Source organism: Dermacentor variabilis, chromosome 11 (genome assembly GCF_050947875.1).
Source record: "Dermacentor variabilis isolate Ectoservices chromosome 11, ASM5094787v1, whole genome shotgun sequence".
In the NCBI taxonomy this organism is placed as follows: domain Eukaryota; kingdom Metazoa; phylum Arthropoda; class Arachnida; order Ixodida; family Ixodidae; genus Dermacentor; species Dermacentor variabilis.
In genome coordinates, this window is record NC_134578.1 from 122,526,285 (window position 1) to 122,550,744 (window position 24,460).

At 47.0% G+C, this 24,460-nt stretch overlaps 2 protein-coding genes across 2 annotated transcripts; both read left to right on the forward strand.

Moving 5' to 3' along the window:
- Positions 1-683: 683 nt before the first annotated feature.
- Positions 684-2,677, forward strand: LOC142563606 (vacuolar protein sorting-associated protein 4A-like). The gene is made up of 2 exons (XM_075674183.1): positions 684-1,161; positions 1,875-2,677. Exons 1-2 carry the CDS (start codon positions 769-771, stop codon positions 2,496-2,498), a joined length of 1,017 nt encoding a protein of 338 aa, XP_075530298.1. The 5' UTR covers positions 684-768; the 3' UTR covers positions 2,499-2,677.
- Positions 2,678-19,587: 16,910 nt separating this feature from the next.
- LOC142563607 (vacuolar protein sorting-associated protein 4A-like) lies at positions 19,588-21,373 on the forward strand. The gene is made up of 2 exons (XM_075674184.1): positions 19,588-20,018; positions 20,731-21,373. Exons 1-2 carry the CDS (start codon positions 19,626-19,628, stop codon positions 21,352-21,354), a joined length of 1,017 nt encoding a protein of 338 aa, XP_075530299.1. The 5' UTR covers positions 19,588-19,625; the 3' UTR covers positions 21,355-21,373.
- The last annotated feature ends 3,087 nt before the right edge of the window (positions 21,374-24,460 follow it).

The window sequence follows — 24,460 nt, forward strand, 5'->3', positions numbered from 1 at the left end:
GTTCTGGTGTATAAGAAGAACCGTGTGATTTTGCACTTAGGGGGAATGGCTAACTGACAGGCAAGCGAGAGCAGGCTGGGCGTGTTGATACATGACGAAAGAGCAGCAGCGCAAAACCAAGACAGTGACAGAGGGTGCCAGACCCACACAGGCTCTTTGGCCGTCTTGGTTTCGCGAAACTAATAACTCAGAACCAAGCTTGAATAGTGAATAGACAGTTTAATAACGACGTCTGACTGTTTACTTGGATAGATGAAAAGGGACTTCCCGCACGCTGCACTCGCGTTCTCGTTAAGACTTTTACTAGAGCGTCTTCCGTGGCAAATAGGCACCATCTGGTAAATAAGAATCATGCATCCGCGGCATCGGTGGTGTCTTTCGTCGTGCCTGAAAGCGTCAGAACAGAAAGTTGTTCTCAATAGTGAAAACGTTGTGCTAAGCTTTCTATGACGTCAAGCAGACAAAAGTTCGCAGTAAATGGATGCGTGTCTGTCTTTGTGGCAAAGTGCAAGAACGACAGCCACTGTTTACCTTTATCGAGAAAGTGTGGGCGTGTTGCGTGAGTCTCAACAATGTCCTAATGGTGGGCCCTCGTATTGATACAAAAGTTACATTTCCTTAAATCACACTTTTCGGAGCGGTCTGTTTACACTGTCGTCAAAACTATTTACTTTCCGCAGTCACTACGTGGCTTCGCCTGAGCGGTGGGAGCGTATCTCCCTACCTCCCTGCCGCACTCGGACCGCAGACAAGCGCTATGTCTGCGAGATGGACGGCCTGGTCGTTCTGGGCCGCCACTGCGGTCGCTGCGTCGACGTCGGCTTTCCGGACGTGCTGCGGCAGCTCTTGCAGTTCATGCAGATCCCGAGCTTCGGCGGCTCCCGGACGCCCACTAGCGGCAGGCATAAGTCGTGGAGGACCGTGCTCCTCTCGGGTCCCGCGGCCACCGGCAAGCACAGCCTAGCGAGAGCCCTGAGCAGCGGCATCCGGGTCTGCTCGGTGTCCTACGTTTACGTGCCGGAGTTGTTGCGCAAGCCGAAGCACAAGCTGGAGCTGACCGTCAGGAGTATCTTCGACGCCGCCGGAGCGGTGGTGCCCACGGTGGTCATCCTAGACAGGGTGGACGAGATATGCATGGCGGGAGCAACGCACGCATCCATGGTATATGCAGTGTGAAAAAAAAAGACGCGCTAGGTGGTTGAACATCACCAATCAATGTTGACGTTTGGGTGAATGGCACAGGTCCCATATTTGTAAGGATAGCGCAACACGCTCTTAACGTTCCTGTGACTAACTTCGGCCATGGCAAATTACAGGCGTGGCACGTAGATCATGCGGTGGCAGCCGTGTATGCAAAGCATCAAACAGCGACACGACATGGAAACAGCTGAAAGTTCAAGGAAAGCCCCGCGCCCTAGCCTCGCTTCCAGCGGGTCTAGGGCGCTTGTCACTTGTCAAGGCCACACTCACGAACCCATCGACTTAAGACGCTCTCCTTCCAACGTCGCCGATTATGGCACTTGACCTCGGTAAAACATTCAGTGCCTCGAAGGAAGCTTGAAGAGGATGTAATGCATAGAGAGGTTCGAAGGTTGGGGAGTGAAAAGTGAGGTATATAGCAGGGAATCAACTGTCTCTCAATGGAGCACACCCCAACCAAACTATGAGACAGCGCGAAGACACAGCGAGTGTCGTGTTTTCTTGTGTGTCTTCGCGCTGTCCTTCTCAGTGCGCTGCTTCACCACCAAGGTAAGATGAGTATACCCATGGCTATGCATATCCACGGAGCTGCATAAGCACTTGCATCGTGCTGTACTTCTGTTACTAATCGACACTCGGTCTTTTCCAACGTCATGAATCTTCGTGCATCCCAGGTCTTCTCCGAGTGCATACAAGATGTTCTCGACGACCCGGACGGCTACTCGTCGTCTCGCCGGTACGTGATTGGCGTCACCAACAGCCCCTGGCTCCTGACCGCTGGCGTGCAGGCGTTGTTCCAGCGGCGCATCTACGTCCCGCTTCCCGACCACACGTGCCGGGCCACGATTGCGCAGCACCTCCTCTCGGGCTCCGACGGCTACGCGGCCTCCCTTTCACTCGGAGACATCGCGGACGCCACGGAGGGCTTCACGAGCACCGAGCTCGCCATGTGCTTGCGCTGCCCCTTCTGGCAGATCGACTCGCGCGAGAAGCTCGACGAGAGGTTCGTCGACCTGGTCAGCGTCTCCGGTTTGGGACCCGCGCGCTGCTGCTGCCTCTGTGTCGAACAGGTCGAGCTGGACGAGGAACTGACGCCGCAGCAGTTGTCGGGCGTGTCGGAAGCGGGCCCCGAATGTCCCAGCGCGACGCCGCTCATCGCCGTCGACGCTGAACTGCAGAAGGCCATTGGAGCAATGACCCGAGTGCTGGCGCAGAATGCGAGGCCTAGACCACCACTCCGAGGGGTGGCGGTGAGGACGTCGTCGAAATCGTCAGTGCGGAACTGCATTATTTGTTGATATTTCAAGATCTTTGGGGAGGGGGGGGGATTTTTATCATTTCTTCGTTTGATTCCTTCTACAGCGCTTCCGTGCCGATTTTTCTTTTAACGCGGTTCAATTAGTTACTTGTTATTAGAAATTTCAATTTTACGTTTTCCAATTACTGCCTGCTTATGCGTGGTGCCATCAAAACACAATTCCGGGACATGAACTATAAATAAAAGTTTATTCTTCCGAGGTGTAGGAGCTGCTCTGGCATAGAGAGTGCATATTTTTGGGCGTAATTCAAATTGAAAACAAACTTTACTGCAACATTCAGGCACGTAGCCAGATCTCACGTTTGTTTAAACCTTTTGGAATGATGAAGGAGAGAGCGACAGGATGAGCGCGATGGTAAAATACAGAACCCAAATTCAGCGACGCCTTCATGTGAATCAACTGGGACCGATTTATATTATTCTAACCGTGCGAGATATGGGACAAGAAAGCGCTTGTGTCGTTCGCACTGATGTTGCGTTTATTTGGCTGTTAAAGGACTACAAACACGCTCGTCAACTTTCGATCGTTATTAAAACGTAACTCTAGTCCAATAAGGCCGTAACTATGTAAGTAAATTCTGGTATAATACGTGCAAAACCTAATGATTGAGGCACCCTGTAACTTTGACTTTGACTTTTACTGCCTGGTATTGTTCAACGTCCACTCAATGCGCGGTATACGAGCGTTTTTGCATTCCTCCCTCATTGCTATGCGACCGCTGGGACTGCGAAGAAGTCCAGGAGCTTGTGCTGACCAGCGCACAGCAATAGCCACTGAGCTACTGCTGCAAGTAATACGATAAACCACTGGGTCAGTTGACGTCTATATAGCAGAAGTTGAGCAGGCCCAGCTGCAACATGAAGAGAGAACGGCGCCTTCTGCTGTCGGCAATCAAGCCTGATCATTCAATCCCTATTTGGGGGCTTGTACGGTTGTGCGAAGAACTAGCGCTGAGCTATCTATGGTGACAAACTATACATCAGGATAGAGAGCCATTCATCTCGTCATGTCATGAATGGACGGAAACGCGGAACTCGCAGCAAATACCTCACCTTAATTTACAGTAAAACAATTAAGTCAACTAAACCACCGTCAGATTGGGAAATATAAAGAAATTTTACCGATACACAAATACAGTGATAAAAACACGGTGTCAAATTAAGGCATGCGGCACATGCTAAGAAATCTTGTAACATACTGCGGCCCATATCTTAAAGCATTTCACAATTTTAATGCTATTATCATGCTTTCCCTACTTCAGCTGTTTTAAGCCTATCTGTCTATCTATCTATGCGTCCATCCATCCGTTCATACATCCAGTCGTCGTGGTCAGCCCACCGTCGTTCTTCCAACTTCGTCATGTGACTCTTGCCATGTCATTGTCAACTCGCCTTTTACGTTGATTCATTGGCCCAAGTTGTGTAATAGGTCGGGTCGATAGGTACCTGCTCGTGGCCGTGATTTCATCGTGATCGTTGCATTGCCGTCGTACTAGTTTTCTTATTGCGCTCTTCTCATTGGTTGCATCTGTTGTCACAACGGCGTCGTGATTCTCTCGTGGTCATTTCGTCGTTCTTAGTCACTCTTCGTTATCAAATTCCTGTCATACCGTCGTGATCGTGCCATCGTTGTCACACATCGTCATCACAGCATTGGCCATCGTCGTCACGCAATGATTTTGTCATCGTCCTTACGGAATCATTTTGCTATCACTTCAATAACTTCGTCCCACTGTTGTGTTTCCATCATAATCATAACGCCTTCATCCTTCCGACGAAATCTTTCTTCGTAATTCTATTGTAATATACTGACATCATTCACTTGTGATTACGCCACCATAGTTATGCCGTCGTCTTCATTGCATCGTTGACAGAACTTTGCTATCATGCATCCATTGTCATACCGGCATCGTAATGCTGTCGTGGTCGTGCTATCGTCGTTCCTACTGCTTTATCATCCAAATCTCGCCATGCCGTAATCGTCACGCCATCGTCGTCATATGTCTGTTATGCCATCGTGGTCATTCATTCGTTGTCATTTGTCGTCGTGATGCTATCGCGGTAGTTCTATCATCGTCAATCAAACTTCGGCATCTTGCTCTCGTCATACCGTTGTCGTCAGACCGTCGCCGTCAGACGCAGTCGTCGTCATACCATTGTCGTCATGCCGTCATCATCACGCTGTCAATTTATCATAGTAATAACATTCAGCCACGTCACCCCATTGTCATCACGCAACCGTCGTCATTGCGCCTTCGGCGATCCATTGACGTCATTCCGTCTTCATCCTATCATCGAACGTACTGCCATATTTTTAATAGAACCGCCGTCATATAGTTTCTGTTATGCTTCTATCGTAATTCCATCGTCGTCATGCCATCGTGGTCGTGCCGTCATCGTCATCCCAACCTCGTCTACCGTCGTTGTCACACCATTGTCGACATTCACTGGTCATCATCTCAGTGTCCTCATAGCATATTCGTTACACTTTGGACGTTATATCATCATCATCATTTAAAGAACCGTCATTTCGTTGTCGTCATACCCTCATCGTTATGCCCCATTTTTCATTCCATCGACATCATTCCTTCTTCATAATTCCGGCGTCGTCACTGCATGGGTGTCATACAGTCGTCATCACGCCACCATGCTCATGGGTGACATTGGCGAGCGAGTGCACAAAGTCGCAAGCAAAAAAGTCGCGCTTTCGCCCGAAACGCGAAGCACCGATTGCGATGTCAAGTTAGTAGATAGGTATACGAAGTAAGGATAGTAGATTTATCGGCCATGTATGCTTGTAAACATTCCTTTACTAACTAACTTAATAATGATAGAATGTGTATGTGCGACTGAACGAGGACGTAGAAACAGACGCACAGAGACAGCGCTGTATCTGCGTTTTTCTTGCTACGTCCTCGTTCAATCACGCTTACACATTCTGTGATGGATTCATACCAACTAACCCGCCGACGTGTTTTGACTAAATTAACAAGCACGGCGCTGCACGCGCACAGGCAAAAAAATTACCGACGATTACGTTACTTCCTAATGCGAAGTTTGAGCGCAGCAAATAAGCTGTTTCACCTTTTCGATAGATTGAGGCAAAGAAATCGAGCAACACATGTATGCGCTATCACAGAATTTTTTTTTATTTTTCACACGTATTCCTTTAACAAAGACTCCACTAACAGTTCTTGACAGTCATGAAGGAAGCTTTGTGGTCGGAGAAATAGACTGATATATGTTCGACTTCGTACACCAATGCTTGATTCTCAAAGACGAGATGTATACAAGTGCCTCGCGAGGTTGTCACAGCCGTGGGACGCGTTACGAGCGAGAGGAACGGGATGTTCTCCCGCATAAGTGTTAGGAAATTGCTGTTTGTCTTTATGTCAAGCCGCCACCGATCTGGCTCTCTGATTGCCACCGCACAGGGCGAACGGCAGCGGCAATTTCGGCTCGGGCGGTGCACATATACAGATCCGCCGCCACCGATCTGGCTCTCTGATTGCCACCGCACAGGGGTTGCATTGGAGGAGGAGCGAAGAAAGGAATTAAGTTCGAGCCGGCGCTTTGACAACCGGAGACTCGCAGGAAGAGGGGGGAGGGGGGCGGCGTGTACACCCAGCGGCAAACGATGGGGGCAGAAGCGCGCGCAGCAAGCGGACAACACGATAAAGGGAGGAGGGAAGAGATAGCAGCGACTGACTGATGCCGCTGACGCCGATAGTGAGTCAACCCCAGCTGCGGAGTTGGTTTCAGGGACAACGAATAACCGGCGCGTCGGCAACTGAAGAGCACCCTATCCGCCACACAAGAACAGGGGGGGGGGACCCTTTCCTCCTCTTTCTGCATGGCGGCGACGGTGTTCTATGCAGTCACGTTATCTTGACTCTCTAGCGGCGTCAGCGACATCCAGCGGTATCAGTCGGTCGCTGCTAGCGCTGGGGGGATGAAAGGGGGGCGGAGCTGGTTACGAGGCCGACGACGACGACGACGCGAAACCCAGGAACGGACGCCAAAGAGCTGCGCTCTAATATGGACACATCTCGCTGTCAAAGCGCTGGAGTGAGGAATCGCGGTAGCAGTTGCGAGCGAATTGATCTTCGTCCAGCACTCGCTTCAACGTTACTGGCACTACACGCACTCTGCAAACATCGCAGATCCCTTTGGAGATGAGGCCCGCGTGGGCGCGCACTTTGGCCAAGTCGCACATCGCTTTCAAGGTACGGCGCGGCCGTGAGGTACGGCGCCCTCCACGGCCGCGCCGTACGCAGTTGCCGCCGGCGAAGAACGTCCGCTCCCTCGCCTCACCCCCGTGCCTCGCGCGCGACAGGAGAGGGCGCGCTCTCGGCAAACCTTCCTCACTCACGCACGCGAGATTGAGCCGCGTTCCCCAGCTCACCTTCGCACGCTTTCACTTGCACGTTCAGCGTACGATTGATTTTTTATCACTTTTTGTTTATGGAAAGTGTAGATTGTGTGAGTGCATTGGGGGGAAGGTGAAAAGATGTCATCAGTGCTTTGTGCAGTGTGTATGCTTAAACGGCTCGAATCCCTTGAGCTTCTACTAAAATCTTTCTTGCTGCGATACTATAAATTGTAGTCAGGGCAAAGATCTACTCAAAACCAAGTTACTGATGCATCTGCGCAGAATGTGTTTGATTAACAAGTTAACACTTCCACAACAACAATATGCTGATGCACAGCATATGTGCTTACAATAAATACATTCCGTAAAGGTGAACGACTGGGCCTACAATATCAAACTTTGTAGTAGCACCGTAAAAAGTGCTGCCATGCGTATCAGCCACAACGAAACTGCTGCACGTCCAACCTTCTTCTTTGGAGGCACCTCTATAAAGACTGTTTGGGCCCTTCCCATTCTGGGTGTAACATTTAGCTCTTCTCTCAACTTTTCCGCATATGTCACCAGCACTGTATGTAAGCACTGGCCCATTCTTGGGTTTGTGTCCCGTGTCTCCCTTCCCTGATCACCTAAGGTTTTCCAAGCACTCTACACTTTTATGATTCTGTCACGACTTGAGTACTGCTCATCAGTATAGTTCCTGTACCAAACTCGCGACGCTAACAAACTTAAGCTTGTTCAGCGCCGGACACCACGCACCCTTTACTCCCTTCTTTTCGGTTGTCACGAGCTCATGCCAGCCTTCGAGGATTGCCTCAAACCCTTCAAGTAGCACACCCTGCAATACCAACGCAACATTGCACTAATCTATACTGCAGGGTGTTTGACGACTCTCTGGACAGCACTAATCTTTCTTCAGTTCGTCTGAACAAGTCAGCACAGCCTGAGCCCTCATCGCGCCTCTATGGCCCGCAACCACAACTCCATGATTATATGTGTCGTACAGAGCTTTCTCTCCACCCCCCTGACCATTTGGATTCTCCTTCCTTGGAACCAGACTGAAGTGGCACTCCTGTGTGTTGTGCACCGGTCGAATGTGTGCGTGTGTGCCGTGCTGTGTTATTGAGCAAGTGTGTGTGCACGTGGAGGGGAAGGAAGTGTCTTCTGCATCTTGCAAATTCCTGCTCTAGATGGCTGGTTATCAGATGCTCTAACATACAGGCATCAGCCTTTTTTTTTAGTCTAGAGTGCGAAGTTACCACTAAGATTATTATTAGAATCATCACTACGACCACATTTATTGTGTTGAAGCCAGCGTGACACATAATTCAAAATATTTCTAGAGCTTAGGGGGCTCTCTCTTCTAAAAAGAGTGCCAAAGATGTACGTCTTCTTCATGAAAATAGTGGTGTTGTCTCGAACACTGTTGATGCCTTTGCAGAACATTTCTGTTTGCTATATGGTGTGAAATATGCTTCAAGTAACCTCCCTTCTCTGTCTGGCACAGTGTATGCTATCAGTCAATGAAAACCTTGTTTCCAAGTATATGAAGTGCCTTAAACTTTTCCTTAAACCTTCCGTTTCTTGTGGTGTTGATGGTATTCCGTAGAGCTTGACCCTTTGAGACGCTGTCTACACAATTGTGCACAGCAGGAGAGTGCATCATTAGCAAAAGCATCGATGAAAGTAATGGTATTTAAATTGTGTTTCATACATCTTGAAACACCTATTTTTGGAACTGTGCTGCAATTTTGAATAACGTGCAGAATGTTTTAACAAAATGAGTGGGAACGAAGACGGCTGGGTGTTTTTACTCTGTGTCAGTATGTTGTATGTAGCGAGTTCACTTCTTTCATTGTTTTTTACAATGTCGTGCACCAGGTATAATATTCAAGTAGGTAAATAAGTGCTTTTCAAACTTTTCAAAACACGAAATAGTACACGTTCTCATATTTTGTGTTCCTGTAGTTAGTTTTTGCATGGACTCGAAATTTTGTAAACTTGACAAAACTTGCTAAACAATTGAAAATTCTTAATATTTTCTGCAGCTGTACACTTTCTACGATTCTGAAGATGCAAGAGATGTGGTGAAAGCAACTTTTCAATCAACGGGATAAAGTGGCGTCTGAAAGGGTTAAGACGTATGGAAGCATACTTGTTCCCCATTCTCACAAGCACATTCAATAGTTCCCTAAATTCTAGTACCTTTTCTAGCACTCACAAGGTAGCATGGACATTGTCCATGCACAAATCAGGTGCTAGATGTGCAGTTACTAAATGCCGACCTATATCTATCCTCTGCAGTGCGTCAAAAGTGTTTGAATCGATATTGGATTCCTCGCTTTCTGTTAGTGCTGAGAACATTTTAATAAATGAACAGCATAACTTTGTGTGCTGACAACTTAAAACTATTTCAGACTGTCAACAGTGTTCACCACGGCATCGACTTCCCAAAATGACATTTTTTCACTCTCAAACTAGTGCAGAAACAATAAATACTCTTAAATGCTTGTTATATGCAGAAAACGCACCATGTGAAATATTTATATACCCTACGTGATGCTCCACTCCTTAGGGTCGATGAAATGAAAGATCTTGGTGTGTACTTCGACAAAATACTAGGCTTCTCTTCATATAGATAACTACACAACATGCCCTTCACGCTCTTGGAATTGCATGCCGTATATTGCATGATTTCCACTCACCTGTTGGGTTTCTGAAATTCTACTGTGTGCCTCCAACTACTAGAGTATGCCTCTGTAGAAGGGGGTGCAATGAGCAAATCTAATTCTGACCTCATTGAACGCATCCAGAATAAATTGATATCTACCTTAAAGCACGACTTTTGCCATTCTGGCGACCACAGTTGAGCCTTCTCAAATATACTTCTACTCGCACCTCTAGATTCAAGACTTAATCACACCTTTTGTTCCTTTATAAGGTGGTCCATGACATTTTACATTCCCTAAAGCTTCTTGATCATATGCATTTGTTCGAGCCGCAACAGTATACCAGGTAGCATTCCACATTCGTTGTCTGGGCTTGTTGCAAGATTGTGCTAATAAGACTCGACTCCAAAACATACTTCAGAGTTCATTTCCTTTGTTTTGTGTATCTGTAGATAATCACGTAGAATTAACTACCTTTTACTTTTCCTCGTTTCCTTTTTTCCCTATTTGTTTCTCTATCTTCCATTTTTTTGTCTACTACATTCATGTTTTCTCTACATTTTGTCTCACCTAGTGCTCGTAAGTGCACCAGTACAAAGGCTCTCTAGCAAAGTATACTATTTCAGTGCAGTAGCTTTTGTGCGAATAAAAAGGCATGAATTAAGAAAGTGCCATAATAATGTGCTATGTGCCTGGTCATATGCATTGTGCTATCAATTTCTTCTGAGTTTCAGTAATGGCTGGCTACTGTATGCAGTGTTGTGCAATAAAATAATATGCCACAGCAATTATTGCGTGCCTTGCAGAACAATTTGAATATATATTTCTCAGTGAAAACATCATAGCAGGCTGAAAACAATAAACTGCATTTTTTTTCTTTTTGTGGTGACGAAGTGCATAAATTGTGAAAATAACCTGTTTATATATTGCTTATACTATGCAAACGAGCTGCTGCCATACATTCGGATAAGCGCTTCAATAGTACGACTTGGCAAAGGGAAACGAAAGACCCCTATTAAAGCCCTCCAATTCTCAAGCTTGTATTATCTGACGGTATGTCATTTCATTAATGTAAAGAAAGACAAACTTGACATGTGGAAACCAGTTACAATAGAACATGGCCCTTGCACTGTGAAAATGTTTTGTAGCAATACACTCAATGTGAAGGCCTCTGGATGCGCTGTTGATGCATCAAAACAACCTAGAATAATAGAGGTGCTCTATGGGCTAGATTCGACACAACCAAGAATTGGCGGGAGACAAGATACGAATTGCATACATTTTAGCTATTCTAGTTTCCTTTTTTTGTGAGTGCTACAGATGTTTCAATTCTTTTTTGCTGATTTTCTCAGAACCCACATTTTCACGTTTCTTTCACGCACCAACAAGCACAATTATATTGACACGGATGCTTTATCTGTATCCGGTTACCGTATTTCACCGGCTAAAAGACGTTAAACGTTATGGCTCGGTACAGGATGCGCCTGAACGTATCGGAAGTTTCGCGAATGTTATCGATGGTTCTGTCTGTTGTCGACGAACCTTGTTAACCTGATTGCATACGCGACACGAATTGTGTAGTAGTTTCTGGAAGGCGCGTGGGCACCAGCGAATAGGTTGTAACTTTCGACGACTGACGTATGCAAACCGACGCGCTTGACCTGCAGATGAGATTTTCGACGATTGCCGACATTGCTCGCCGCTATCGTTGCGATTGAGTCGGCACTATTTATTTGCCGTCACTACTACGCGGTAATATTTCCAACACAGATTTTTTTCAGTGATACTTTGCACGCCTAATTTTTATATAGTTGGCTGTGCAATAAGCTACCAACAGTTTTTGATATGATATGGCATCGTCGCGCAGGTGTTTGCAAAGTGATTTTGCAGACAGACGACGCGCGAGCGCTGATGTCGACATTTTTTTGCACTATTGTTACTTCAAAAATAAAACAAACTGTTGCGGTAGGGTATATTCATTATTCAAACGTGTTTTTTATATCTAAAAGCACATACATATCACTAACTTATTGTTTCAAGCTTAGTTTACAGCAGGCTGCTTTAGGCCGGACTTTGACGGATGAAGACAGAACAGTCCAGCAACAGTGCGCCGCAGCCGAGGCTGCCGAGGAGCGAGCTTCGGCGCGCGTCGGAGCTTCTGTCCAGTGGTTGCGTGCCCTCTTCCTCCCACCAACGCGAAGGGAAGCGTTCGCTTGTCGGCGCGCGCCGAAGCTTGCCGTCACGTGCCAGTTGTTGGGGCATAAAGTGTTTTATTGCACTGCGAACTTTTCAGCGACAACAAACACTAAATTGGAAGCGCAAAAAAAGCAAGTCGGGGACATTCATGCCGAGGTCCAGCTTGCTTATATATGGACCATGAGGAACCTTCTTTCGCAAGTAAAAATTTCGACAAGCGAGCACAAAGTGATCGCTTCTTTAGAGTCCACCGCACTGCAGGCAAAAGTGGACACGGTAAGATCATACCTGTGGAGGTAGAAATGCAGTGGCATTAGCTCTCAACACTTCTTTCTTGTGCACCTTGATTTACAGCGCGCACGAATACGTGCATGAGTGCAGCCATACCTAACATTGCCTTACTTTAGAATTGTCGAAATTCATCACTTTTTCCAAAACAGTAATCATCCCTTGATTGTCGGGAGGTTCATTTCGTATTTGACGAGACCCGGTCTATCAGCGGTTAGCATGAAGCGATGCCAGTTATTCAGGCGAGAAAGAAGAAGAAGACGAGAGGTCAGGGATTGCTAAATTCAACCGTTCGGTGTCCGACGCCAAAATTCGCCTTCCCACTGGAGATGAACCGCCTGAGCCGAGCTCGCAAGCACGCCGAGCGCGCTGCGTACTTGGAAATCGTGTCGAACGATCACGCAGCAGCACTGGCGCACTACACGCATGCCGTCATGCACCTGGAGAGCGCCCTGGAGATCATCCTCTGCCGCATGCGCGTGTGCGCTGCCAAGCTCGGGACGCTAAGGTGAGCGCAGCTGTGGGCAATATTTGGATATTTGAGCTACGACTCTATGGCCCTGTGGTCGCAAGCGACCGATTCTTCAAGGCTTGATCTCCATAGCCGTGAAACACCTTCCCGTCACCATCACGACACAGGTGTCTCTTATGACAAAGCGTTCTGTGCCTGGTTCATTCCAGAAAAGTGCACGCCAGTGACGTTGGCCCATGTTCTGAATGTCGCCGGGATCCTATTTTTGAAGAGCACCGTCTGGAAAATGCTGTCTCACGTCCAATACCGGTGCCGTGACGGCCACGAGATGGGTCATTTGAAGGCTGTGGGAATCCAGCCTAACATTGTATCAAGCACAGTGGCGCTCTACAATCTCGTGTTAATCATAGACGATTCTTTGAAGAAATCTTAGGACACCGGCGTCGCAAGTCGTCGCAGGGTGCTAGGAACGTCCTGGTATAACCGGTGTGAAGTACACGGACAATGTGTACATAAAAACAGACGCACAAGAAGCGCCGAGTGTATGTTTGTGCCCATGTTCTTGTTCGGGTCAGGATACATCGCGCCGTCTATACCATGGCACCTAAGCAACAACACCCCCAACAACAGGCTTTTTAGGCTGCGAAAGCTTTGTTAACATTACTAACAACACTCTTTCACAGCAACCTTTGTGCTTGATAGTGTTAACTGTTATGCTGTGCGGGGTATATCTAGATGGTCATGCGCACGTGCTCCGCCTTGCTCTCTATTTCCTTATCTTTCTGCTCTCCCTTTTCACCCGACGTAGGGTAGCAAGTTGGATTTTGTTTTGGTCTGGTTCACCTCCCTGCTTTTCTTATTTATTTCATCTCTTTCTCCGTTTTGTTACGGCACATAACTACAACTTAATCCGCAACACAGAAAACACACGGACGGTGATGGGCAGGCACCGCTAACGCGTTTACATGCGCAATATTTCCGAAAGTTTGCGCCTGTCTGGAAAGGCAGACCTACAGGTATATTTTGGTAGTGCTAATTATACTGTTCTGTATGCATACTTCCACGTATGTATACTTTAACGTGTACCGAGGGCCTCAAATATGGCAGTCTTGACGCGACGAAGTAGGGTATGAGTGATTACTGACCAGTCGCATGGTCCTAAGCTGAAGTACTACAAGACGCCTGCGGGTAAAAGGACGTCCTACATTCGCGGCCTTGGGGAAGTTGGCAAAATATCCAAGCTTTAATCCTCTACGGATGTAGTAATACCAGAAACGCCGAAGGAACACCAGGCCACCGTTGACTAATTTGTAAAGAACCGCAAGTGTAATGCGTGATACGAGGTCTAGTCTCTCAATTGTAGAAGTAGTGTTCCTCCTTTCCTTTGTAGAAATCCTAAGAGTTTATTTCGAGTGGACATGCCTTGCAAACTCTCTGGCTAGAATTGGTACATTGCATTAGGTGCAGTACAGTAATTAGTTAGAAGCATGATTAAGAAATTTTGGTACGTAATGAAGCCTGTTAATTTTTTTAGCAAAGGATACGTGCCTTTCAGAGCAATTATGCTGAATAAGGTTATGGTGGTGCATGCCACGGGGAGTTTCTGAAAATGCTTATAACGAATAAAGAAAAGCACCACATGAATGAACGTCACGCAAACGTTGACGAAATTCAATTCCGCTAATTTCCGCCCACCGTTGTAGCTCAGTAGCCTTGCAACGCTGAGCTCCAGGTCACGTGTTCAATCCATTCCCTGGCGGCAGTATTTCGATGGGGGTAAATGCAGAAACACTCGTGTGCCACGCATAGAATTCACGTTATTGAAACCCAGGCGGTGAAACGCAATCGTACGAAACACGCTATGTCGTATCACAAATTCATATCGTGGTTTGGACACGTATAACTCCAGAAACTTTAAATTATTGTTTTTCGCATCAGCATCATGTGCGCAGAAGCAAAATTTCCATTTCGGCGGGTGGCTGAACTTTTGTGACGAGACCAGATTCAATGCGACGAAAGACTGGATAACGGATACATTTAAATTATGAGGTTTTACATGCCAAAACCACTATTTGATTGTGAGGCACGCCATAGTGGTGGACTCCGGGAATTTGGACCCCCTGGGGTTCTTTAACGTGCACCTAAATCTAAGTACACGGCTGTTTCGGCCCCATCGAAATGCGGCCGCCGTGGCCGGGATTCGATCCCGCGACCTCGTGCTTAGCAGCCCAACACCATAGCCAATAAGTAAGCAAATAAGGTTAACTGGGAAATATTTTTATTAATATGAGTGCAAAACTTTCATTGGAGCTAATGTGGAGCGTATTTTGAAGCATCCAACTGACTTTCACCTGTAAGGTAACTGAAATGGCTGCTCGCCAGGCCTGGCCATTTTGAGCTGACAAGCGCCGTGCATACAACGCCCACTAACGATCGTATTTGCTATGCATTACATCGCTACGCGCCGCAGAAAGAGCTCAAAATTTCAAACAAAACTTTGTTTGCCCTTCCTCTCGGCGGCACTGCTTTCCCAACCGCAGTGTCGGTGCATATCGCACAAGTGCGCCTAGGTACAGCCAGTGCTGCGAATTATTCAAGGGAACATGTCTTATTGGTGTAATCTTTTGCCTCAACAGACGAATTAAAGTTTGGAGAAATTATTAAACACAGAAATCGAATGTCTTCGTGTTTCTCTTGCACTTTGCATCGCAGAGAGATGTCCTTCCGTTTCGTCAGCTTGTTCCCACGTCGTGATGTCGTGCGCGCCACAACGAAACTGTCATTTTCTACCGTGTTACAGCACGGTATCATGCTCTGTGATCCGCTTGCGGCTTCCTCAGTGTAGCACTGACTTACACCGTTAGTTAGGTGTCCTCGTGCACAGCGCACAAAATTGTGTCCTACGCGAAAAGAGACGAACACAACAGCTCGCGCGCGACACCTCAGCGGAAGTGCGCTGCGCAGCAACAAAGCGAGCGGGAAAAAGTAAAGAAGGCGGGTCCCGCGACGCATGGGTCACGCGATGCTCGAAGTCCGGTATGGGAGAACGCAGGGATGGAATTTCGCTTGCGGAGGCTAGATTGGGCAAGTGGAGAGAGTGTCCCTCTTGGCAGCGGCACTCGCCTCCTGAGGTAATGGGTTCGCTTTACTGAAGTATTTCTAACTCGGCTATTAATATCCAATTTGAAAAATTCTTGCGGCAGAACGCTCCCAAGTCGGCACGTGCCAAGTTCCAGCGTATAAACGAAATTAGCTTTGTGGCCTGTGAGGAGCCTTTTTACGAGGGCTTAATTTGCCGGTCTCCAAAAAAGAAAGCGCGCGAGATCTGAAGGACTGTCAAATGACGAGGCGCTTTCATGCAGCGCTTTCATGCAGCCTTCGAACATAATCATTTGAATCAACCATCACCTGTGCACTCATCAAGATTGCCGTAATATACGATGAAGGATTGAAGGTAGTGGACCTGTTCTTCAGTTTGGGCAAGAAAAGTTTCTTGCTGATGTGCTGGTGGGCATGCTAGATAGGGACAACTTCTCCATTGGAACTCGTGAAACTGCTAGCGCATTGACCACTCGCAAAATTTGGAAACGCCAAGGAGGCTGTGGCGGTGGGAGGTGGTGTGTCCGAGACGATCGTGCACTGGTGTGTTAAACGACAGGGTAATCTGTCGCCTGGTAACATGGTAACCATTCTTCTCCATTGCACCTATACATACGTTCAGTCAGCGTGTGTACCATGGAATATCCAAGTAGCACTTGTTTGATGGCGCTAACTTCGCTGGATAAAGAGCGTAGTCACGTGACAAATTGATAAGTAGCGCGGACTTTCTTTCATGGTTCGATAATCATATATTTCAGCAACTATAGTCATTGAAATAAAATGGCTGCATGTTGTTTTCTTTCTCTTTTTCTTCTTTTATGGATAAAGCCTGAAATCCTCATATTATGAAAAAATTTCCCGTCCGGTGTTATGGCACCAATATTTAATGGCGCTAAAATTGATGGCGCCGCCCACGGCCGTTTGTGGCAGTCAAACCAACTACCTTTGGTTTTACTTACGGCAAAATTTCGTAAACACAAGTAATAGGATATAGTTAAGGCACTCGAACCACCGCCTTTGTCGTTGATTATCGCAAAATTAATTCAGACATCAACGTTTTGTTTCAATGAAGACAAAGTTTCTTTACACTTAATCAAACATAGTTAATTGGAACATCAAATATCACGTGTTGATCATCCGCATGAAGTTGCCATCCCTAGCTGCATCTTACCTAAGCCTACCGCAGAGTGGAACCACCTTCCGCCTCTTATTGCCTGCATTGAAGACACGCCATCCTTCAACATAGCCATCACCAAGCTTCTCATTGAACAGACATTTGCATTATGATTTTTGCTTTTGGCTTGTACTTGTTTTTGTTTGCTTGTTTTGTTTTTCCACTTACCCCCTCTGTAACGGCCCTGTTGGCCCTGAGAGTTCGGTAATGAATAAAAAAATAAAAGTTAAGGCAGTCAAACCCACCACCTTTGATTTTTTTTAAGCCAAAGTTTCTTAAAGCACACTTAATAAGATATAGTTAATTAAGGCAGTCGAATGAACGACCTCTGGTTTTAATTAAGGGAAAGTTTCTTAAAGCACAGATAATAAGACATAGTTAATTAAGGCACTCGAACCCACTACGATTGCTTTTAATTAGGACAAAGCTTCTTAAAGCACAGTTAATAATATATAGGTAATTAGGGCACCCGAACACGCTACTCTTGGTTTTAATCAAGACAAAGTTTTTAAAGCAGAGTAAATGAGGTATAGTTAAGAGAGGAGAACCCACGACTTCTTGTTTTAATTAAGGCAATATTACTTAAAGCACAGTTAATAAGATATAGTAAATTAAGGATGTCGAATCCACTACCACTGGTTTTAATTAAGGTACAGTTAATTAAGGCACTCGAAACTACGACCTTTGGTTTTATTTAAGGCATCGTTTCTTTAAGGTCAGTTAATAAAATACAGTTAATTAATGCATTCGAACCCACTACGTTTGGTTCTAATTAAAGTAAAGCTAATTAAGCCACTTTAACTAACGACCTTTGGGGGAGTGAGACCCATTGCCTTTGCTTTTAAGGCAAGGTTTCTTAAAGCACAGTTCATAAGATGTAGTTGAATAATGCAGTCGATACCAAGACCATTGCTGTTAATTAATACGTAGTTAATTAGGGAACAGTTAATTAGGATAGAGGTAAGTAAGTCACTCAAACCCGCGACCTTACTTGGCAGAAAACAATTTATATGAAGTAACAACGCATTGCAATGACAATGACAAGTTATTTAATGAATGTCTCGGGAGCGCGCAGACTTCTGTCTTCATTCACTTTAGCCTATGCTAAAGCGACTGTCAACTTTTTTTTAATGCAGTCAACAACAATTAAGATTAGCGTCTTGCGTTTCAGTTAAAGGGAAGTTTAAAACGTACTTTGTTATTTATAGTCAGTTAAGCGGATAGCAAAAACAAATAACATCTGATATGTACGTGGTGCGCAACGCATACAGTGCACGTCAGACGACACAGAAGCCGCTGACACGGCACTCGTCTACGTGTTTCTCAAGTACTACGAGCCTCGTTTCGCGCTACGCAGCTCGTAGTGCAGTACCAACTAGCCCATCGGTCTCTCCATAACTGCTGCTCAACAGGGCACTCAAGAAGGCCAGTTTGGTAGCATTTGTGTACCGTACATATGTTTTGTATCTTGTATTTAGGCAAGTTAGCTACAACACCCTGTGTAGACAAATATAAACTACATGAAAACCAGAAGCAAGACACCCCCATGACCGCGCAAGCAAGGGTCCGTTAACTCAGGCGGTGCAATTCTGTATATTGGCTCTTGCTCGTTCATGGCGTAAACTAAAAACCTGTTCACAAAAATCTGTCAATTTTATTGGATGAATAAAACTTTCCCATCGGTTACACTAGTTCACGCTATCAGCTGCTGCTATCAGTGCTGGCCAGCTGAAGTGGTCACTTGGTCTCGAATCGGTTCGTCATTTTTGCCCTGAGCGGATTACGTTACACCCGCTGCCCGAGCTTTTTTTACCATTCAGAACGCTTCCAATTACGTGGAGCCAAAGGCCCGTCCTTCACCCTTAGGCAAATGCCAAGAAAAGCGATGCCATAACAAAGGGTGTGACTAACTTCAATCTCTCCTCTCCAATGTATCGGCACCTATCTCGTTAGGGAGCCGCCTATAGATGAGTAAAGGAGTGAATTGTGAGTAAGAGGCCATAACCATGCTCAGCCATTCTCCCCCTCCCCCCCCTCTCGTCCAGGAATACCAGACGCTAATACAGGAGTGCGTGGGTTGCTATAAGAAGAACCGTGTGATTTTGCACTTAGGGGGAATGGCTAACCGACAGGCAAGCGAGAGCAGGCTGGGCGTGTTGATACATGACGAAAGAGCAGCAGCGCAAAAGCAAGACAGTGACAGAGGGTGCCAGACCCACACAGGCTCTTTGGCCGTCTTGGTTTCGCGAAACTAATAACTCAGAACCAAGCTTGAATAGTGAATAGACAGTTTAATAACGACGTCTGACTGTTTACTTGGATAGATGAAAAGGGACTTCCCGCACGCTGCACTCGCGTTCTCGTTAAGACGTTTACTAGAGCGTCTTCCGTGGCAAATAGGCACCATCTGGTAAATAAGAATCATGCATCCGCGGCATCGGTGGTGTCTTTCGTCGTGCCTGAAAGCGTCAGAACAGAAAGTTGTTCTCAATAGTGAAAACGTTGTGCTAAGCTTTCTATGACGTGAAGCAGACAAAAGTTCGCAGTAAATGGATGCGTGTCTGTCTTTGTGTCAAAGTGCAAGAACGACAGCCACTGTTTACCTTTATCGAGAAAGTGTGTGCGTGTTGCGTGAGTCTCAACAATGTCCTAATGGTGGGCCCTCGTATTGATACAAAAGTTACATTTCCTTAAATCACACTTTTCGGAGCGGTCTGTTTACACTGTCGTCAAAACTATTTACTTTCCGCAGTCACTACGTAGCTTCGCCTGAGCGGTGGGAGCGTATCTCCCTACCTCCCTGCCGCACTCGGACCGCAGACAAGCGCTATGTCTGCGAGATGGACGGCCTGGTCGTTCTGGGCCGCCACTGCGGTCGCTGCGTCGACGTCGGCTTTCCGGACGTGCTGCGGCAGCTCTTGCAGTTCATGCAGATCCCGAGCTTCGGCGGCTCCCGGACGCCCACTAGCGACAGGCATAAGTCGTGGAGGACCGTGCTCCTCTCGGGTCCCGCGGCCACCGGCAAGCACAGCCTAGCGAGAGCCCTGAGCAGCGGCATCCGGGTCTGCTCGGTGTCCTACGTGTACGTGCCGGAGTTGTTGCGCAAGCCGAAGCACAAGCTGGAGCTGACCGTCAGGAGTATCTTCGACGCCGACGGAGCGGTGGTGCCCACGGTGGTCATCCTAGACAGGGTGGACGAGATATGCATGGCGGGAGCAACGCACGCATCCAAGGTATATGCAGTGTGAAAAAAAAGACGCGCTGGGTGGTTGAACATCACCAATCAATGTTGACGTTTGGGTGAATGGCACAGGTTCGATATTTGTAAGGATAGCGCAACACGCTCTTAACGTTCCTCTCACTAACTTCGGCCATGGCAATTTACAGGCGTGGCACGTAGATCATGCGGTGGTAGCCGTGTATGCAAAGTATCAAACGGCGACACGACATGGAAACAGCTGAAAGTTCAAAGAAAGCCCCGCACCCTAGCCTCACTTCCAGCGGGTCTAGGGCGCTTGTCGCTTGTCAAGGCCACACTCACGAACCCATCGACTTAAGACGCTCTCCTTCCAACGTCGCCGATTATCGCACTTGACCTCGGTAAAACATTCAGTGCCTCGAAGGAAGGTTGAAGAGAATGTAATGCATAGAGAGGTTCGAAGGTTGGGGAGTGAAAAGTTAGGTATATAGCAGGGAATCAACTGTCTCTCAATGGAGCACACCCCAACCAAACTATGAGACAGCGCGAAGACACAGCGAGTGTCGTGTTTTCTTGTGTGTCTTCGCGTTGTCCTTCTCAGTGCGCTGCTTCACCACCAAGGTAAGATGAGTATACTCATGGCTATGCATATCCACGGAGCTGCATAAGCACTTGCATCGTGCTGTACTTCTGTTACTAATCGACACTCGGTCTTTTCCAACGTCATGAATCTTCCTGCATCCCAGGTCTTCTCCGAGTGCATACAAGATGTTCTCGACGACCCGGACGGCCGCTCGTCGTCTCGCCGGTACGTGATTGGCGTCACCAACAGCCCCTGGCTCCTGACCGCTGGCGTGCAGGCGTTGTTCCAGCGGCGGATCTACGTCCCGCTTCCCGACCACACGTGCCGGGCCACGATTGCGCAGCATCTCCTCTCGGGCTCCGACGGCTACGCGGCCTCCCTTTCACTCGGAGACAACGCGGACGCCACGGAGGGGTTCACGAGCACCGAGCTCGCCATGTGCTTGCGCTGCCCCTTCTGGCAGGTCGACTCGCGCGAGAAGCTCGACGAGAGGTTCGTCGACCTGGTCAGCGTCTCCGGTTTGGGACCCGCACGCTGCTGCTGCCTCTGTGTCGAAGAGGACGAGCCGGACGAGGAACTGACGCCGCAGCAGTTGTCGGGCGTGTCGGAAGCGGGCCCCGAATGTCCCAGCGCGACGCCGCTCATCGCCGTCGATGCTGAACTGCAGAAGGCCATTGGAGCCATGACCCGAGTGCTGGCGCAGAATGCGAGGCCTAGACCACCACTCCGAGGGGTGGCGGTGAGGACGTCGTCGAAATCGTCAGTGCGGAACTGCATTATTTGTTGATATTTCAAGATCTTCGGGGAGGGGGGGATCTGTATCATTTCTTCGTTTGGTTCCTTCTACAGAGCTTCCGTGCCGATTTGTCTTTTAACGCGGTTCAATTAGTTACTTGTTATAAGAAATTTCAATTTTACGTTTTCCAATTACTGCCTGCTTATGCGTGGTGCCATCAAACCACAATTCCGGGACATGAACTATAAATAAAAGTTTATTCTTCCGAGGTGGAGGAGCTGCTCTAGCATAGAGAGTGCATATTTTTGGGCGTAATTCAAATTGAGAACAAGCTAAGCAGCTTTACTGCAGCATTCAGGCACCCAGCCAGATCTCACGTTTGTGTAAACCTTTTGGAATGATGAAAGAGAGAGCGACAGGATAAGCGCGATGGTAAAATACAGAACTCAAATTCAGCGACGCCTTCATGTGAATCAGCTGGGACCGATTTATATTATTCTAACCGTGCGAGACATGGGACAAGAAAGCGCTTGTGTCGTTCACACTGATGTTGCGTTTATTGGGCTGTTAAAGGACTACAGACACGCTCGTGAATTTTCGATCATTATTAAAACGTAACTGTAGTCCAATAAGGCAGTAACTATGTAAGTAAATTCTGTTATAATACGTGCAAAACCCATGATCTGATTCAGGCACCCTGTAACTTTGACTTTGACTTTTACTGCCTGGCATTGTTCAACGCCCACTCAATGCGCGGTTTACGAGCGTTTTTGCATTCCTCCCTCATTGCTATGCGACCGCTGGGACTGCGAAGAAGTCCAAGAGCTTGTGCTGACCAGCGCACAGCCATAGCCACTGAGCTACTGCTGCAAGTAATATGATAAACCACTGGGTCAGTTGACGTCTATATAGCGGAAGATGGGCAGGCCCAGCTGCAACATGAAGAGAGAACGGCGCCTTATGCTGTCGGCAATCAAGCGTGATCATTCAATCCCTATTTGGGGGCTTGTACGGTTGTGCGAAGAACTAGCGCTGAGCTATCTATGGTGACAAACTATACATCAGGATAGAGAGCCATTCATCTCGTCATGTCATGAATGGACGGAAACGCGGAACTCGCAGCCAATACCTTACCTTAATTTATAGCAAAACAATTAAGTCAACTAAATCACCGTCAGATTGGAAAATATAAAGAAATTTTACCGATACACTATTACAGTAATAAAAACACGGTGTCAAATTAAGGCATGCGACACATGCTAGGACATCTTGTAACATACTCTGGCCCATATTCTTAAAGCACTTCACAATTTTAATGCTATTATCATGCTTTCCCTACTTCAGCTGTTTTAAGCCTATCTGTCTATCTATCTATCCGTCCATCCATCCATCCATCCAGTCGTCGTGGTCAGCCCACCGTCGTTCTTCCAACTTCGTCATCTGACTCTTGCCATGTCATCGTCAACTCGCCTTTTACGTTGATTCATTGGCCCAAGTTGTGCAATAGGTCGGGTCGATAGGTGACTGCTCGTGGCCGTGATTTCATCGTGATCGTTACATTGCCGTCGTACTAGTTTTCTTAGTGCGCTCTTCTCATTGGTTGCATCTGTTGTCACAACGGCGTTGTGATTCTCTCGTGGTCATTTCGTCGTTCTTAGTAACTCTTCGTTATCAAATTCCTGTCATGTCGTCGTGATCGTGCCATCGTTGTCCCACATCGTCCTCACGCAATGATATTGACATCGTCCTTACGCAATCATTTTGCTATCACTTCAATAACTTCGTCCCACTGTTGTGTTTCCATCATAATCATAACGCCTTCATCCTTCCGTCGTAATCTTTCTTGGTAAGTATATTGTAATATACTGACATCATTCACTTGTGATTATGCCACCGTAGTAATGCCGTCGTCTTCATTGCATCGTTGACAGAAATTTGCTATCATGCATCCATTGTCATACCGGCATCGTAATGCTGTCGTGGTCGTGCTGTCGTCGTTCCTACTGCTTCATCATCCAAATCTCGCCATGCCGTAATCGTCACGCCAGCTTCGTCATATGTCTATTTTGGCATCGTGGTCATTCATTCGTTGTCATCTGTCGTCGTGATGCTATCGCGGTAGTTCCATCATCGTCCATCAAACATCGGCATCTTGCTCTCGTCATACCGTTGTCGTCAGACCGTCGCCGTCACACGCAGTCGTCGTCATACCATTGTCGTCATGCCGTAATCATCACGCTGTCAATTTATCATCGTAATAACATTCAGCCACGCCACCCCATTGTCATCACGCAGCCGTCGTCATTGCGTCTTCGGCGATCCATCGACGTCATTCAGTCTTCATCCTATCATCGAACGTACTGCCATAGTTTTAATAGAACAGCCGTCAGATAGTTGCTGTTATGCTTCTATTGTCATTCCATCGCCGTCATGCCATCATGGTCGTGGCGTCGTCGTCATCCCAACTTCGTCATACCGCTGTCGTCACACCATTGTCGACATTCACTGGTCATCATCTCAGTTTCCTCATAGCATATTCGTTACACTTTCGACGTTATGCCATCATCATCATTTAAAGAACCGTCATTTCGTTGTCGTCATACCCTTATCGTTTATTTATTTATTTCGGATACTTTCCTGGCCCGAAGGCATTACAGAAAGGAGTGGTAAGTGAGAGAAAAAAAAGTACATAATTATACAATAATAAGTATTACAAAACGGCAGAAAATACAGCAGTCTTGAAATTGCCAACGTCAGAAATGGCAGCGATGGAGGGAGGAAGGTCGTTCCAGTCGGCGCTGGTTTTAGGAATAAAAGAACCATGACACATCTTTGTTCTAAAATATGGAACACCAACTTTAAACATGTGATCGAAACGGGATGAAATGTATGAAGGTCGGGTAATAAGATGATCCTTTAATAGTGGGTTGTGGTGATACAGCCTGTGGAAAAGACACAGTCTAAAACATTTACGGCGCAATGAAAGCTCCGGTAATGTAAGTGTGATTTTCATGGAAGTAATGCTGGCGTAACGGGAATAGTTAGATAAGATGAAACGTGCTGCGCGATTCTGGATGGATTCTAGAGTGTTTATCAGTGTGATTTGATGGGGATCCCATACGGTGGATGCATATTCTAGCTTTGGTCGCACTAATGT